Source organism: Anthonomus grandis, chromosome 5 (genome assembly GCF_022605725.1).
Source record: "Anthonomus grandis grandis chromosome 5, icAntGran1.3, whole genome shotgun sequence".
Classification (NCBI taxonomy): Eukaryota; Metazoa; Arthropoda; class Insecta; order Coleoptera; family Curculionidae; genus Anthonomus; species Anthonomus grandis.
Window position 1 is genome coordinate 1,881,987 of NC_065550.1, and position 18,470 is coordinate 1,900,456.

The 18,470-nt window shown below is 32.7% G+C and overlaps 1 protein-coding gene across 5 annotated transcripts in view; it reads left to right on the forward strand.

Moving 5' to 3' along the window:
* The window catches only part of LOC126736543 (uncharacterized), a 736,497-nt gene that overhangs the window by 207,951 nt on the left and 510,076 nt on the right, over window positions 1-18,470 (forward strand). For all 5 annotated transcript variants that reach the window (XM_050440939.1, XM_050440940.1, XM_050440938.1 and 2 more), the window contains exon 2: window positions 17,037-17,221. In XM_050440939.1, coding sequence (XP_050296896.1) covers window positions 17,037-17,221 — 185 coding nt within the window. The remainder of the gene's footprint in view (window positions 1-17,036; window positions 17,222-18,470) is intronic.

An 18,470-nucleotide genomic window follows, 5' to 3' on the forward strand; every position in this document is an offset into this window, starting at 1 on the left:
TTTTAACGAGGTTTGGGAAATCTGCTAGCCAGACCCCTCAGGCATTGTTGTTCGAGCGTCTGGGGGAGTGTGGGGTTGGAGCGGACCCCGACCCACTAAAACCCTTTCTTCTTAAGCTCTGGATGATACAAGGAACTGTCATGGTGTTGACTTATCATCTCATGTCATCTCGCTTAATCTTTAATAACTCTTCTATGTTATTCTATTTTCTAGTTCCAGTTCGTATTTTATTTTTTCTTCCATTATTTCTGTGATAAATTTCTCCACCTGATTCCATTTTTCTACCGATTCTATCATTTTGTTAATTAAATTAACTGGATTAACCGTTCCAATGTTTTGCGTAAACAAGTTTCTTTGCTGTGACTACTTTGTACATTTGAACATGGTGTGTTCAGCATCATCTGTTTCGTCGCAGAAGAAGCATATATTTTAACTTTTTTTCTTGGTTTTGTGTAAGTATTTAGCGAATGTGCCCTGCCCGGTCATGCATTGCATAACATGAAAATTGATTTCTCCCCACTTCCTGTTTGTCCAGCTTTTTATGTCTCTTATAAGTGGATATGTCTATCTTCCGTTATTGCTGTGATTTCACTCTTCCTGCCATTGTTGTAACGTCACCTCTCTTTCAGCTGTTTTTTCTGCCTTCATTGTTGCTCTTCCGAATTCAAAAAGCCTTATCCTCTCTCGAGCCAGCAAATGAATTGGTGATATTTCAGCTAGTAGTAATGCGGCATCCGCAGACACTGTAGTGTAAGTATTGCACACTCTTAGCGCCATGGGCCTTTGTATGGAGTTGATCTTTTGCAAGTTAATTTTTTTGTAGGAGAGCTTCGTGCCATATTGGGGCGCCATATAATATAATTGACTGCACGACCATTGTAAGGACTTTTCTTTTGTTTGCTCCCGGGGGCCTCCGATATTAGGCAGGGTCGATTTAAGTGCTTTTATTGTTTTTTTCGCTTTACGTCAGGTTGTGTGCTCCAAACTGAAGTCTTCGGTCTAAGATAATTCCTAAGTATTTAACTGTCTTTGTGGGGATAATGTTTGTTTCTTGTAGCTGAAAGGTTATGGTTTTTTGCCATTTATGACCCAGGATTATGGCTTCGGTCTTCTGGGGGGCAATTTCCAATTCGGTAAACTTCATCCATAGTGTGACCATATGTAGTGTTTCGTTTACTTTCCACAGTAACTCCTGAACCAGTTTGGATGAAACCAAGTTCTACACCTTCTGGAAGATCCATTCTCATGATTCGCATCATGAGAATGGATCTTCCAGCCCAACCCAACCCAACCCCATCCCATTCCCAACGAGGTGGGTAAGCTCCCCGTTGGGTGGGTGTTGAAAAAAGGTTGGGTTGGGTTGCACCGAGAAAAATTTCTAGTAACCATTAATAAAAACTCGATCCTCATAACTAGGAACTTAAGTAAAATAGGCGCTAACTTAAACTTTAGTTCCGTTTACTTTGATGATCTAGTTAATGATATAAAAATAAAAAGTAATACTTACTGGTTTCCTTGTAATCATTAACACATATTGTATATACTTTAATGGCTACTAGTTATGATTACTTGATATTTAGTAAGGCTGACTAAGATATTTGGTAACCTTTAATAAGCGCCATATATCCTGTCTGAGATTCTGGTCGTGGTTACCTGATTATTAGTAGAGCTAACTAAGCTATCTAATAATCATTACTACCACTTCCTGCAGACTACCAGACTGGTTACCAAATCTTTAGTAGTACTAACTAGCCATATAGTAATGGTTACTATAATTATTATAATGGTAATAATAGATTTCTAGGTATGCTGACATTGTAATCAAATCAATTTTAATAAAGTATTTAGTTGAATTGGCTTCATAATCACAGTAACTCTTAGCCATTGCAATACAAACTACAGATACAAACTTAAAATCTTTTCCAAATTTCAATGCCAATGATTTGATGAAGAATTCTGGTAAAGAAAATGTGCAAAAAAGTTTCATTCTTCAAAAAATATGACATATACCTATATTAAGTACACTTTCTTTTTGGAGATACAAGGTTTTAATTTATTTTAAATATCGACTTGTTCATAAAGCACAATTGTGGGAACAAAAGTATTAAAATACACATTTAAAATAATAACTTTTTATTTTTAATTATTCAGTAACAAATTAATTAATTATTTTTTACTAATTAATGTATACACTGTTAAAACATGAAATAAATAATAATCCAAATATTCTTTTACATATACCTGATACGGTAAGAAAATACTAATATATATACTATACTTATTAAGTTGGAATTCTTTAATTTCATGTATTATTTAAGAAACCCATTTAAAACAAATATAACAACAAAATACAAATTATTACAAAATATAAAGAAGAATAAATTGTTTTTGCTGATCAGTACGTCAAATAAGTCTTATTATTTCTGCTAATTGCACATAAAGCATCAAAAATGGCTAATTGATCAAACAACAACTCTCTTCCTCACTAAATTTAATTTCAAAAGAAAACAAATGCTCATGAAATTCTGAAAGAACTATATTAATACAAACAAAACATATTTCTTCCAACTCAATAATGAAAATAAATTTAATTTTCTTAAATGTGATCCCTCTCAATTCCTCAACTGCAATAATATCATTCTGGTGAAATAACTTACTTTGAATAGTTACAAGTTTAACTGATATTACTTTGCTAAACAACTTTTGCACTTATGCCATATTTCTCACAAAGTTCTGTGAATACAATTTTTTTAAAGATGTTCATAGGGTTATTAAGTAATACTGTAACATAACTGACAGCATTTTAAATGTCTCTACGACAAGAAGAATTTTGTGCACACAACTTTGTTATGAATGAAACATTATTGTTTATTAATGATAATTTAAATTCTTTAAAAAAATCAGTATGTCAATATTATGATAATTCCCAATTAGCTGATCTTTAAACCTATTTTTTTTGGTTACTTAAACTGCCTAGGTGTGGGCAGGCAACTGAAATGTTGAGGTTCATGAATCTTTAAATGTTTCTTAAAACTTTTTTGGCTTGTGAAATGTCTAATACAACTATTTTCTTTACAATATCTATAATTTTTTTGTTTATTATAAACAATAGATAAATAGGTAAAAAGGGCACTAAGTTTTGAAAAAGATGTGCTGCAGATGAAGCAAACTGGCATTATTATTTGTTAAATTAGTCTAGAAAAAAAAATCTTTGCTTAATGAATCCAAAAAGTTTATTCTTCTTTAGGTTTGTACCAACCATTATAGTTGTAAGTAATATTTTATGTTTCCTATAGCAGCCTCAGATGGGTTTTTCCTTTCGGATTTTAAATTAAATAGTATCTGATTAATAAAAATCCAGATATGTCCACTTTCCGCAGGATAGTCAATATCCATGTAATTAAAAAGCTAAAATAATAACTCAAGAGTCCTTAGAGCTGTATCAACTTTGTACCTCAACCACAATGTAAAAATCTTCTTTCCCTGCACCACATACAACTACTGCAAGGGGCTGTAATATTGTTCCATAGCGTTTCAGTTTTTCTTGCCTTTGTCTGATGCTTTGCTCTAATTCATTGAAATTCTGAAATATTAAAACTGCTTTAATGAAATAAATCCATGATTCGACATAAATTATTACTGTTTTTAATAAAAGGTTATACATCTAATATCTACAGGAATCAATAATTCATCAAGTATTATCTGTAAATATTTTCTCAAGCACTGGTATTATAAAAAAGAGAGCCCTGACCAAGGGATTTCACTTTTAGGGATGGAGCGCATATAAACCATCCCAAAAAAGTAAAATCTAAAATCCTACTAATTTCATTAGTCAACTCATAAGTCATTTAATTTGACCCAAAAATAAATAAGAAATATTAAAATTTTTTAATCGTTTTTTTTTTCGTAATTGCATTTTAGAACATTTTTGCAAATGGCATGGATATTTCACTGAGGTAAGTAATGGTCAAGTTTAACTAACATGTGGCATTACATGATGGTAAAGAAGAAAATTTCTAAGAGTTCTGATCTAGATGGCCTCCAGTGCAAACCTTTTGTCCAACTTTTCACATTTACAATTCGAAAAAGATATGGTAACAAAGTGATTTGTTGGGAGTGCTGGATCTAGAATTAATGAAGAATAATTAGCTTATTTAAAGTTATAATGGAATGAAAAAATGTTAAACTAATTTTTATGGTGTCCATAAAAAATTAATCAATCCCTTGTAATATTATGGGTTTAGTAAAACTAAAGAGAGTGGGCTTTACCACAGATTACAGGTTTCATTGGATTAATTACAAACTAGCAACACCTGAAATATCTCTGTTAATGTAAGTAATTAGAGCTGAAAAATTAGGATGTTGTTTTAAAATTTACTTTAAAATTTATAAAATGAAGAAAAAGTAATATTTTATGGGAATAACATTTTTCTTTAATGAATTTCTAGTAAATAGTTAGATACCTAAATATATTATCTATCTAGGACAGCCATACACATTTCTTTCAGTTGTGGTCATTAGAAAGCATAATTTCATAAATAACTAGGTACTATAAAAATGGTTACCTGCCTCGAAAAGCTTGGAAAAAATCTTGCAGCCTCCAGGCCTTTAAATGGTTTTCAAATTTAGTATCATCCATTACAAATTAAAGTATAAAATTAAGATCACATTTCACAACGCACAACAATTGCAACAGCAGCACACTCCTCGAGAAGAGAAATAAAAGGAAAAGAAAGAACAAAAACGCCGACACGACCACGTTTTGATCCTCTATCAATCATGGCGGACGGACAGGTGGAAGTGGAATTCTGAAATGACAATTGACAACAATGACTGCGCGGGAAATATAAAATTTGCATGATTGCATGGACTCACTATTAGAATTTAGTTACTGTTACTAGATATTTTAGTAAGTTTTACTATGTAATTTGTTCGTTATAACTAAGTTTGCATATAGAATTGCTTAACATGACTTTACTGTAACCATTACTAGGAACCTAGTTAATTTTATAAATTTACTAATAAAATGGTTGGGTTAACTTACATACCGCGTAGCCAGTAATAAATAACGTTTAACTAGACCAGCTTCGTTATTGTTACACGAGAATTTGGTTAGGGCTGCGTGTAAAGTGGTTATACCAACTAGAATACCTTTAACTAAAGTTTGTAGTAAGGCCATTTTTCTCAGTGTGTGTTGGATTTGATTGAGTTGGGTTGGGTTGGGTATATCTATGGTCTGTGCGCAGCGCCTTATGTTTTCCTCGCGGTAATAGAGAAACAGAACAAACCAAAACACTGCACACATAGTCCCAGAGTTGACAACCCATTTTACAGATAGCGACTGTCATTGAATTTATGCAAAAAAAAGAGCAAAAAATTTAAATAAATCAGTTTACCTCTATTTGTGAGTACTTCACATTGTTTATAAAGAAACTATTTGCAAAATACACCTTCCGCCACTTTATTATTTTTTTCCAGATAAGATTAAGCTATTTAAAAAAGAAAACCGGTAAAAATACGCCAAATTTGACAAAAGCCGCTAAACTGTGGAATCGTATTATTTTTAATTCGGACCAAAATCTAAAAATTACCAAAATAATAATACATTATAGGTGTCTTCGGTATGTTTGTTTCACGAAAATAACAGATTTAGTTACAAGAAAAAGAAAACACAGTCTTTGTGAAGTTATTTTACGCATAATACTTAACATTTCACGTGACTAAAAAAATATAGAGTGAATTCGCCACTTTAGAGAAGGCACTCATGAGTCAGCCACACTGGGGACAAGGCTGAAGCTGCAGAATGACAAAACGCAGCAGACGACAGAACTGGCAACACCACACCTTAACCTCACCTTAGTTGTCACCTATTTGTTGACAAAACTAATCAAATACAGGGTTATTCTAATAACGTTATTCTATTCATGTCCCATAGTGAGTGATTTAGTGCGTGATAACACCCTCTTCGTGATAAAATTTGGCTTTCCGCCACTCTTAGTGAAAAATATATATCGAAATCTACCCATTTTGCAAAAAACCCGACCATTTTTCGTTAGTTTTAACAAAAGCCACTAGACTGCAGAATTAACAAATATTTTATTAGTTATTCCTATAGCTTTATTTCTTTTTAGTGACTGATACTGAAAGCAGTAGCGATTTTGAATTCACTGCTACTCCCCCCGAAAATTGTAGAATTTGCAAAGGCGACTGCTGGCAATTTGTCGCCTGAAAAATCGAAAGATTTATACCTTTAATAATATGACACTTTCATGCAATGGCGAAAATTAAAAACAGCTAATTCGTTCTCCGAAAATGTGATTCTTGCCTATTTTAGTCAGTTAGCTAAGTCTAATTAAGCTTCAATACTATGGAAAGTATATTCAATGATTAGAACAACAATTAACATTTAACACAATACAGATATATCAAAATATGCCAGATTACGAGCATTTTTGAAAAAACAATCTGATGGTTATTGAGGAAAAAAATCAAAGATATTAACTGGAGAAGAAGTCAACCATTTTATAAATAATGCTCCAAATCATATTTATCTTGCTACATACATGTATTTAGACATATTTCTACCCACATATCCTAGATCTTTAAAATACCATAAACATGTATATAATATATAAATTTTTTAGGTTGCTGTCACATTAGGAATTATGGGAGCTTGTCGAAGACAGGAGCTCTACTTAATGAAAGTTCGCTATAGTAATAAATGTTCCTAATACAAAAACTAAAGTGCCTAGACAATTTACAATCACTGGAAAGTTTTATACCTTATTTAAAAAATATTTATCTCTACGGCCACCAGATATTGCGACAAATAGTATCTTCATTAACTTTCAAAATGGACGCTGCACCAAGCAAGTGATTGGAATAAACAAACTAGGAAATATGCCTAAACAAGTGGAACAATTTTTGAACTTACCCAACCCTGGATTATACACGAGTCATTGTTTTCGAAGAACATCTGCAACAATGCTTGTGGATTCTGGGGCGAATATAGAAACTTTAAAAAGACATGGAGGGTGGTAATCTTTAGAAATTGCTGAAGGATATATAGATAACTCATTACAAAACCGCCTAAATGTTTCAAGTCAAATAATGTCCCAAATTAATGAAAATGAGAAACCAGCACCCAAAAAACCCAAAATTCAGAAAAAAAAACTGCAGAAACTACAAGTAGAGCTTCACGCTAACTCTCAACAGCAAAACATATTTTCCTCATTAACGACTAAAAACATATCGGATTCCCCTAAAAATATTACAATTCAAAATTGTACTGGAATTACAATAAATGTATACAGGGTGTTTCACATCTTATCCGAAAAATTTTAATAACATATGCGCTGTTACGAAACAAGTTGATTTCTCAAAAAAAAATTTAATAAAAGTCCTACAGATATCGAGATAATAAAATAATACAATTTAACAGTTCACTTATAAAAGCTGTTCAAAATTGTTTCCATTGAATCTAATGCAAGCTTGGGCACGTTTTATCCAATTTTGGCGCACTAATTCAAATACACCTCCTTCCTGCTGTTCCTGAAGTCTCAAATTATCGGCAACCACTGTGATTCGGTCACGCAATTCTTCAATATTCTGAAGTAAAGTACGGTATACGTCGTTTTTCAAGTGTCCCCATAAAAAGAAGTCCAGAGGATTTAGGTCGGGAACTTCTAAACGAAAATGCGGAGGTGCCCCATCGTGTATGAACCACATCCGTGCTCGGACCGCCAATGGCACATTTTCAAGAAGGACCCGCAAATCATTCCGAAGAAATTCCAAATACTGGTGACCATCCATCCGATCTGGCAATATGAACGGTGGAATTAGACGTTCATCGACAATACCTGCCCACACGTTTAAAGAAAAACGATGTTGGAAGTTGGTCTGGACCACTGCGTGAAGATTCTCAAAGGATCAAACGTGTGTATTATGAAGATTGGTTGTACCATTACGAGTAAAAATAAGAGTAAGAGCTTCATCGGTGGCCAAAATATCTGCTGTAAAACGCGCATTTCGACATTTTCTTGCAAAAACCACTCACAAAATGTTACTCTTAGGGGATAGTCTGTAGGTAGCAACGCCTGGACTCTCTGGACGTGATAAGGGTACAGTTGGGCCTCATGTAATATGCGCCACGCTGTTGCATGTGACACTTCTGGGACCTGTTGGGCTAACCTCCTTATGCTTTTCGTGATTTTCTTCCACAATATCCAAAATTTCTTCTTATTCTTAAAACGCGTTGTGGGCGAACCCGGCCCCCATCTACTCCACGTCTGGGGTGCAAGTCTCCAGTTGCACGCGCAGGTAAAACAATTAAACTAAATGTTTTGTGATGTGGTACCCATGATGTGTGCCTATTCGGAAATCGGTGTGGATACAAACGAGACGCCGCTAGCGAATTTTGCCTTGCTTCTCCGTACGCTAAAACAATGACCACTAACTCCTCATTAGAGTACACATGTGCCATTTATATTAATAAATAATTAAAAATTAAACTCGTTAAATAAATTCACAAAAATCGATCGTACGTCATTCAGATCACCCACGATAGAGATTAAACCTTATTTACACGTTCTTATCAGTATGAAAACACAAACAATTCCTAGTATTAATAAATACAATAAATTATTAATCCGTATTCTAATATCACGACGATGAACGCAAAATACAGATATTTATTTTTCAATTTATTAATGAAACTCAGGTTTATAACTTAATTTCTGTAGGACTTTTATTAATTTTTTTTTGAGAAATCAACTTGTTTCGTAACAGCGCATATGTGGTTAAAATTTTTCGGCTAAGTTATGAAACACCCTGTATAACAAAAACCATGAAAAATAAAAGCAAACATATTATTTGTAATCTTTGTTGTTTTTTGATACTTTTTGTTTGTTCAAGAATGAGAAATAAACATTTGATATAAAAAAAAAATGAGTAATATAAATTTAATTTACATGTTTATTTTTTTTTTGGATTTTAAGTTTCTATTTGCTTTTACTAACTCTTTTTAATAATAATTTATAATAATGTACAATAGTGGTACCTTTTTTGAAAAGGTAAAAATAGATGTATTTGAATCTGATATAACTGACTTTAGTGCCCCTAAGAAAAACAGTTGATGATGAACTCTAAAAGACAAAACATTGTATCATCAATTTTAAATTACCATCATGAAGAGCGAAAAAAGTGGCTATGAAAAAGTGTATTTTTACTTTGTTCTACGAGTTTACATGACAAAAAATAATTTAAAAGGTTTTTTGATTTATTCGGATATCTCCGGAAATACTCGTAAGTTTTAAATTTTTACAAAACATTTTAAAAAGTATTAAATTACGCTATTTTACCATAATTTTACTGACCTTTTATCTTTGAATTTTTTACACTTAAATTTGGGACACCCTGTTGTTTTATTTGATAGTCGTAGAAAAAGTATAGTCTATAACATGTGCGAAATAGATAATTTTACACTCGTAGAGCCGTTCCACTCGCCTAACGGCTCGGGCAATAAACCTCTCTACTCATGTAGAATTTTGCTTATTTCGCACTTGTTAGAGAATATACTATTCTCAGATCATACTATACAAAAATAAATACCTCTAAATGATTTAAAATAACCATAAAATCATTGCAAGTTCCCATATCTATTTACCAGACACCTGATAACATAAAAACTAGAAAAAAATATGTTGGCATAGCGCCTCAATTCCTCAAAAGCAAATTTACATTGGTGACAAGACGTCGCCGTTTTCGAGTAGAAATATCAAACTTCGTGTTATTCAGTATCGTTTGCATATATTTTTAACACGTGCGCCAAGTCGGTCTATTGTTGACAATTGGCTTTGAGTTTTGAATTTAAAATAAGCCAGCCGGAATTATTTTTTCTCTTTCACAATTGGATATCGTGGCAAAATGTGTACTAAATATTTTTTTGTTTTGTTAAATGCAACGGAAACACGTGCTTGGTTTTTAAATGGTTATGAAAGCACATCATAAACAATATTTTTTTTATTTCAATTTTTATAGATTTCTCAATTTATGAAGCAACTTACTAATAAATTTTTGTTTCTGCTACCGTGCATAAAGTATTTACATAATGCTCTTTTCAAGGTTTGAATTTAAATTTAGGCTTAGATTTAGCACGACGGTTCTGTCATAAAATAAAATTAATAACTATTATACAGGCTTATAATTTACATAGATCTGTGTTACGCTAGGTCAAGCATGAAGTGGATAAGCTCTTGTAGTATTTTGATAGTAGAGTTCTTCAGATGTTGGTAATATAAACTAACCAAATATTCCATAGGTTTGAGATAATATTATAATAATAATACTTTTATTAGTTAGCAAAATAATACATTCTTAATATAGTATTAATTTATTTATGATATTTAACAGGCTTTAATTCAGACCATTCCAGGATTTCCAGAAACTTCCAGGACCATTGAACAAAATAGTGCCTGAATTCTGTTGAGGCCTAGATATTGCTTAGCAAATACTATAGATTACATACAGTTAATAATAAATTACATCACATAGTCAACATTAGGTCGAAAAGAAGAGCTTGAACAAAAAAGAACATCAATACTAGAAGGATAGAGAAAGGATCTCTTCAACACTTAGGTATAACTTATAAAGAGACTTAAAGGATTCATTTAGATTGTGGTTGAAAATAATTCAACAAAAAAAACCACATACCTAATTCGACGTTAGAGTTTTATTTGGCTTAGAAAATGCCGTTTCGTTCCAAGCTTAAAGATCAGTTTGAAAGAACTGACTGGCTAATCTTAAATTTTTCTATATAATGAGCAAATATAAATGATTGGTGTAGTAAGAATGTGTTTGACTTAAATCTAAATAAATGCTGTTTTGCTAGTGCAAAGGTGTCTTTGTTCGTATCCTAAGCTAGTAGACCTTCCCTTCTAAATTGAAGTCAAAATTTCATATCGCTTTATATTTCAAGAACTTCCTTTAACCTTCCAAGGGCACCGGGGGGTCTAGTTTACAGTTAACCGGCAGTGAAATAAAGTGTGTTTGACCGCACGGTGCCTTGCGCATATATTTATTTTCCGTGTATATCATTGAAAGTGTAAGAGTTTTGGTGAATATTAGAGATAAGTTTGTGGTCAGATAAAAATAACTTTGGGTATGGCTTTATTCTAAAGTTAAAATGGCAGAAAGTTCAAGCATTTACCAGATCAAACGTGCATTGACTGATAAAGAACTGGCTGATGAGATGAATACATTTATGTTGGAGGAAGATTACGAAACTTTTTTGCGTGATAGTGATTATAAAACAGATCCAGAATCATATTATTTGGTGGAACAAGAACTTTCAGAAAGTTCCGGAAAAGAGAGGGAGGCGTCCTCAAAGAAACATAGTTTCTTTTATGCCAGGACCTAAAGCAGAGGCTCGCAATGTACGATGTCCATTAGAAGCTTGGGATTTACTATTTGACGAAAATATAATTTCTAAAGTTGTCAGTCATACTAATGAAGAAATAGACCGAAAAATTAACTTTATATATATTAAGCAGTCTTTTCAACGTTTTACGGACGTAATTGAAAATAATTTTATAAAAAATTAAAAGTATCTGTTCCGCCCTTGGTACTATTGTAGTCTTAACCAGCCCATATACGGTAATTCATTCATAGATAAACTTTGCCATGCATATACAACTGCCAGAGAAACACGACGATGGCCAATGAGGTATTTCTATGGAATGCTTGATCAATGAGTTAATGCTGCCGTACTATACAGATCATGTTTTCGTTCGTTACTTATAGGAAACCGCATAGAGGCGAAATTTTGCAACGTCGCGCATGTACGAGTGCCTAGACAGAGCACCGCCCCGGCCGGCCCGAGGACGGGATTAGTATTTAGTAAGCATCTGACTTTCATGGGAGCTGTGTCGTTTGGCGACAAAATGTCCCAAAATATTACGCGAAAATCCAGGCATTTTTAAAATATTTATTCTAATGCGGGTTTTACAGACATGACCCGCAAAACCCGCATAGAATTGTAATCTTAAAATGTTTAATATGCTGTGTTTTGCATAATGAAAATTAAAGCATTATTCTAATAAAAAATAACTAACTATATTAACTGATTGTTCTCATCAAGTAGATCACGAAAATACCGGGTTATAACAGGATTCGGTCAGAAATAAGGGAATGAGCGCACTTTGAAAATTCGGAAATTGTCTCTTTTTGACCTCGTTTTTGAGGCCAAAAATGGGCATCAAAAATGCCATATCTCGGCTATCGTAAAAGCTACGATCGTACGGATGGTCTCGTTGGATTCAGAACGACGAAACTAAGAGAAAACCGTGGGAATTTTTCTGATAGCTCCCATAGAAGCCGAGGTATCGGCCTTCAAAGTTTGGGTTGTTTCATTTTTCGGGTATACCCCTCCGTTTGGATTTTTTTCAGAAAAATTTTTTTTTTTCGAACTTGAACTAACTATACCAGCAGATTGTTCTCATCAAATAGATCACGAAAATACCGGGTTATAACAGGATTCGATCAAAAATAAGGGAATGAGAGCATTTTTAAAATTCGGAAATTGTCACTTTTTGACCTCGTTTTTGAGGCCAAAAATGGGCATCAAAAATGCCATATCTCGGCTATAGTAAAAGCTACGATCATGCGGATGGTCTCGTTGAATTCAGAACGACGAAACTAAGAGAAAACCATGGGAATTTTTCTGATAGCTCCCATAGAAGCCGAGGTATCGGCCTTCAAAGTTTAGGTTTTTTCATTTTTTTTGGTAAAAAATCCAAACGGGGGGTGTTTGGATTTTTTTCAGAATTTTTTTTTTTCAAATTCGAACTAGTTATACCAGCGGATTATTCATATGAAGTAGATCACGAAAATACCGGGTTATAACAGGATTCGATCAGAAATAAGGGAATGAAAGCACTTTGAAAATTCAGAAATTGTCACGTTTTGACCTCGTTTTTGAGGCCAAAAATGGGCATCAAAAATGCCATATCTCGGCTATCGTAAAAGCTACGATCGTGCGGATGGTCTCGTTGGATTCAGAACGGCGAAACTAAGACAGAACCGTTAGAATTTTTCCGATAGCTCCCATAGAAGTTGAGATAACGGCCTTAAAAATTTGGGTTGTTTCATTTATCGGGTATACCCCCCCGTTTAAATTTTTTGCAGAATTTTTTTTTTTTCGAATTCGAAATAACTATACCAGCGGATTGTTCTTATCAAGTAGATCACGAAAATACCGGGTTATAACAGGATTCGGTCAGAAATAAGGGAATGAGGGCACTTTGAAAACTCGGAAATTGTCTCTTTTTGACCTCGTTTTTAAGGCCAAAAATGGGCATCAAAAATGCCATATCTCGGCTATCGTAAAAGCTACGATCGTGCGGATGGTCTCGTTGGATTGAAAACGACAAAACTAAGAGAAAACGGTTGGAATTTTCCCGATAGGTCCCTTAGAAGCCGAAATATCGACCTTCAAACTTTAGGTTTTTTCATTTTTCGGGTATACCCCCCCGTTTGGATTTTTTTCAGAAATTTTTTTTTTTTCGAATTCGAACTAACTATACCAGCGGATTGTTCTTATCAACTAGATCACGAAAATACCGGGTTATAACAGGATTCGGTCAGAAATAAGGGAATGAGCGCACTTTGAAAACTCGGAAATTGTCTCTTTTTGACCTCGTTTTTAAGGCCAAAAATGGGCATCAAAAATGCCATATCTCGGCTATCATAAAAGCTACGATCGTGCGGATGGTCTCGTTGGATTGAAAACGACAAAACTAAGAGAAAACGGTTGGAATTTTCCCGATAGGTCCCATAGAAGCCGAAATATCGACCTTCAAAGTTTAGGTTTTTTCATTTTTCTGGTATACCCCCCCGTTTGGATTTTTTGCAGAAATTGTTTTTTTTTCGAATTTGAAATAACTATACCAGCGGATTGTTCTTATCAAGTAGATCACGAAAATACCGGGTTATAACAGGATTCGGTCAGAAATAAGGGAATGAGAGCACTTTGAAAATTCGGAAATTGTCTTGTTTTGACCTCGTTTTTGAGGCCAAAAATGGGCATCAAAATTGCCATATCTCGGCTATCGTAAAAGCTATGATCGTGCTGATAGCCTCGTTGGATTGAAAACGACAAAACTAAGAGAAAACCGTTGGAATTTTCCCAATAGCTCCCATAGAAGCCGAAATATCGACCTTCAAACTTTAGGTTTTTTCATTTTTCGGGTATACCCCCCGTTTGGATTTTTTTCAGAAATTTTTTTTTCGAATTCGAACTAACTATACCAGCGGATTGTTCTTATCAAGTAGATCACGAAAATACCGGATTATAATAGGATTCGGTCAGAAATAAGGGAATGAGAGCACTTTGAAAATTCGGAAATTGTCACTTTTTGACCTCGTTTTTGAGGCCAAAAATGGGCATCAAAAATGCCATATCTCGGCTATCGTAAAAGCTACGATCATGCGGATGGTCTCGTTGGATTCAGAACGATGAAACTAAGACAAAACCGTTGGAATTTTCCAGATAGCTCCTATAGAAGCCGAGATATTGACCTTCAGAGTTTGGATTTTTTCATTTTTTGGGTATAGGATTTGTTAAAAATTCTTTTACCCTAGCCGCGTTATAAGCAGGATAACCATCTTGCTGAAAATAAACCGATTCCAGGTCTACATTAGGTAGGATTTGAATGTCAGGAAGAACTTGATTTTGCAGCAACTCAAGGTACTTTTGGGTGTTTAAAGTGCCATCAATAAAAATGGCCCTATAACATTGTCGCCCAAAATACCTGCCCAAATGTTCAATTTCTGAGGATACTGGGTACGAAACTGAAAACTTCTGTGCTCGTTTTCCTGAGACCAATAACGAACAATGGAAGGATTTTGTTTGCCATGTAATGGAAAAAAAGATTCATCAGAAAACAAAATCTTTTTTAATAAATATTCGTTTTCATTTGCCTTTTCGCGACTGGTCTTCAGGAAATATTTTCTGAGTTTTTGAATACTTAAAACATTTGTATCCAAATTTTTTCCAGATACAAGCAACAGTTTTATTGCTCATTTCCAGTTCCTCTCCAATAGTTCTAGTGGACCGTGTCGAATCAAGTTCTAAGGTACTGCAAACCATTTCTTCCCGACGTTCTATATCCTGGACCACTTGAACCACAAAAAGATGTTTTAAAATTTGTAACCACATTTAAAACCATTTTTGCACAAGGAATTGGTCTATTCTCTAATGTCACTGAAAACAAATCTCTACATGTACTGCCGAATTGCCTCCATAAAACCATTTAATTAGTTGAACTCTTTCGGAAGGGGTATAAACAGTCATAGAGAAAAAAACACGAAAATAAGGCTTAAAAATGATTAATGCAACGTGCAGTAACACAGCAAAATGAGGTCTGCTGACTCCCGGTTCAAAAAATAAAAACCAAAAATTCCGCCGCCTGCAAGCCGCAACCAAGCGGTGTTGCCATTATTTTGGGTAATACGTAGCTCACGATAACATGATCTGTATAACTTAACGAGTGAAAACAAAAACCTTAACCCACGGGAGTTTCTCAATAAACTGTATTTACAATTGTTAGAACCTATGCTTCGGGTTCGATTGGAACTTCCAACATCGAGCAAAACACTAAAGACCTATATAAAATACATTTTGGATATTCCTGAGGAAACACCTGATGCCATGGTATTACAAAAACGTGTAAGTTGTTGTCCTAGAGGGAAAGATAGGAAAACCAATTTAGTATGCCGTAAGTCTCAACTTACTATGTGTGATGAACACCGTGGAAAAATCTATTGCGAGTGTGTAAAAAATGTTTAAAATTAAAAACTTATACCATATAATTTATTAAGGTTTTAATTATTAGCATTTATTTATTTAAGTTTTTTTTGGTTAGTTTATTTGTTTTCTTTTTTTGTTCCTAATATGATTAATTAAGTTCCTAAGCAGAGAATTTTGTTATTTATTTTTATAATAAATATTTATCTTTATCTGTAATAAATTAGTTTTTTTCTCTGTAATATTTTAGTCTTTGAGCTAAAAAAAATATTATACTATCTTTATTGCTATATAAGATCGTTTTTTTAATATATTTTTTTAAATAGAACTAGGGTAAAATGGTATTTAATATATGGAGTCTCTGAGACTCCACAGTGTCTTTTATGTGTGTTAAAATAACGGCGCCCGTGGAAGGTTAAAAGACTGAGATCTAAAATAAGGGATAGTAAGGAATTTTCTTGTAAAATTCTTCCTTCATCATACCATTCTCTTATAAGATCAAGAATGGACTATGCAATTGTTGTATGGTCGCTTTACTACAAAAATTATGTCAATTAGCTTGAAAGAGTCTAGCACAAATTTTGAAAATTTTATTTTTATCGGAGTTTATCATCAATTGAACTCATATAGTTATACTGCTTTGGCATCTTCTAGTCTACACTTTTTTAAAAAAAGAAGATAATTTTTTGATATATTTTCTTTATGTAACTTTTTCTAGATTTTTATGTAGAATGCTAAGACTAGGAAACTTAAATTTTTTGTTAAAAATGTACGAATGGTATATGTTGTACGTCTTAGATAAATAAGATCTGATTGTAATTTATTTCATAGTGATTTTGATTGTTAATGAATTGCTTTAATTAGTAAATAAATAAAATTAAATATGTATGCTATAAAATTGGTAAACAATAAAGGTCACAATATTGATCCCTAATGCACTCTCTCACTTTATCCATAATAAATAATACTTGACCTACTTCAAACTGAAACCAACTATAATCGACTAAATTCATACAATTATAGTTATGACAATATTATCTTAAGATCCATTTTATAGCGTATTTGAATAAATATAAAAAAAAATTAAATAATAGTTTTTAACTCATATTTAATTAATTAAAAAATATATTAATTTTTGGTTTTGTTTTAAAAAAATACTCAAAACATAAAGTATAAATATATTTCGCTTCAATATAATTGCAACACTAAACAAATAAATTTTATTCTATTTTAGGTTTTAGCAGAGTGAAACGAGAGGAAGATGCTCAACAATCGTATCCAGAGGGCGAAAATGAAATAGAGCCTTTAATAATTGATAGAGGGCCCTACTTTGATAAGTCAGTGTCCAAAAATGTTACTGCTCTTGTGGGTAAAACTGCTTATTTGGGGTGTCGAATAAGGAATTTGGGAAACAGAACGGTAAGTTATTTTAAATTCTTAAAGGAATAAACTTTCCTAAAATAATTGTTTTAAAAAATATAATAATTTACGAATATTTATTAATTGGCAGGTATTTGTTTCACAGCTAGCTTTATAATAATTCACTTTGAGTATATTTAGATCAATTTTAAACATTTCTACACATCTCAAAATGATCTAAGGGATAAAGTTTTTAAAAGAAATTAAATAAAAAATTTGGAAAATATTGAATGTTAATACATCTAGTTTAAAGTTAAAGAAGTAGTCCAAGCAGTGGAGTTAATATGTCAAAGGGTAACTAAAAATGCTTCGGTCATCCTCCACTAAATTTATTTAAAAATTATTCATCCTACTTGTTTTAAAGATTTAACATGTCCATCATCAGGGATCTATAGAGAACCAAGAAAACTTATAAGATAAAGATTAAAAGTGTTAAAATACAAAAGGTAATAAAAATAACTTACACAAATTGAGGGTTTTCGTCAATACATATAAAAAGCTATATTGCCTCGGGCAAGATCAAAAGGTTAGAACCACTAACAATGAATAAAAATTGCATCTACAATAATGATAAAAAAAAGGCTTAATTAATGAACGAATAAATAATTGGACGTTGAAGACAAAAAACTTACATTAGGATGCATGAGGAAGGGACTAAAACTGGATCTACACAAAGAATAAAATCACATTATTACAACACTACGATAATTGTTGTGTTAACAAGGACTAAGAACAAAAGAACCATATAAATTTTCAAAAGATAGGGCGCGGGCGCGCCTTATAAAAATATAGTGCCTGCAATTTGCAAAAATAGACTTTAATAAGTTGGCTACAGATGGCGGTACTAGAAATAATACTTATAAATAAAATATAAATGTTTTCACTCTTTAATATGAGAGAATGAAAAGTCGTTATAAAATAGCATTAAATTCTAATGAATTACAAAAATGTGTGGATGAATGATTTATTTGATTATTGACATATGTAGTATTATTATTCTATATAGCTCTATTTATTTGTAAAATTTCTAGTAAATTAAAATCTAGTTTATTGCTTTTATGGCAGAAATGTAAATATTTGGTGTCTAAAAGAGGATCGAAGTTATGGTTATTGAGATATATTGTAACAAAATTGAATTTTATATTTGAGAAACGCAATATTTGCCCTTTAAATATAAAATTCTAGTATAAAATGAATATCAGCGTGTTTTAGGATTTCTTCTTACAAAGAAGGCATAGGAGAATATAGG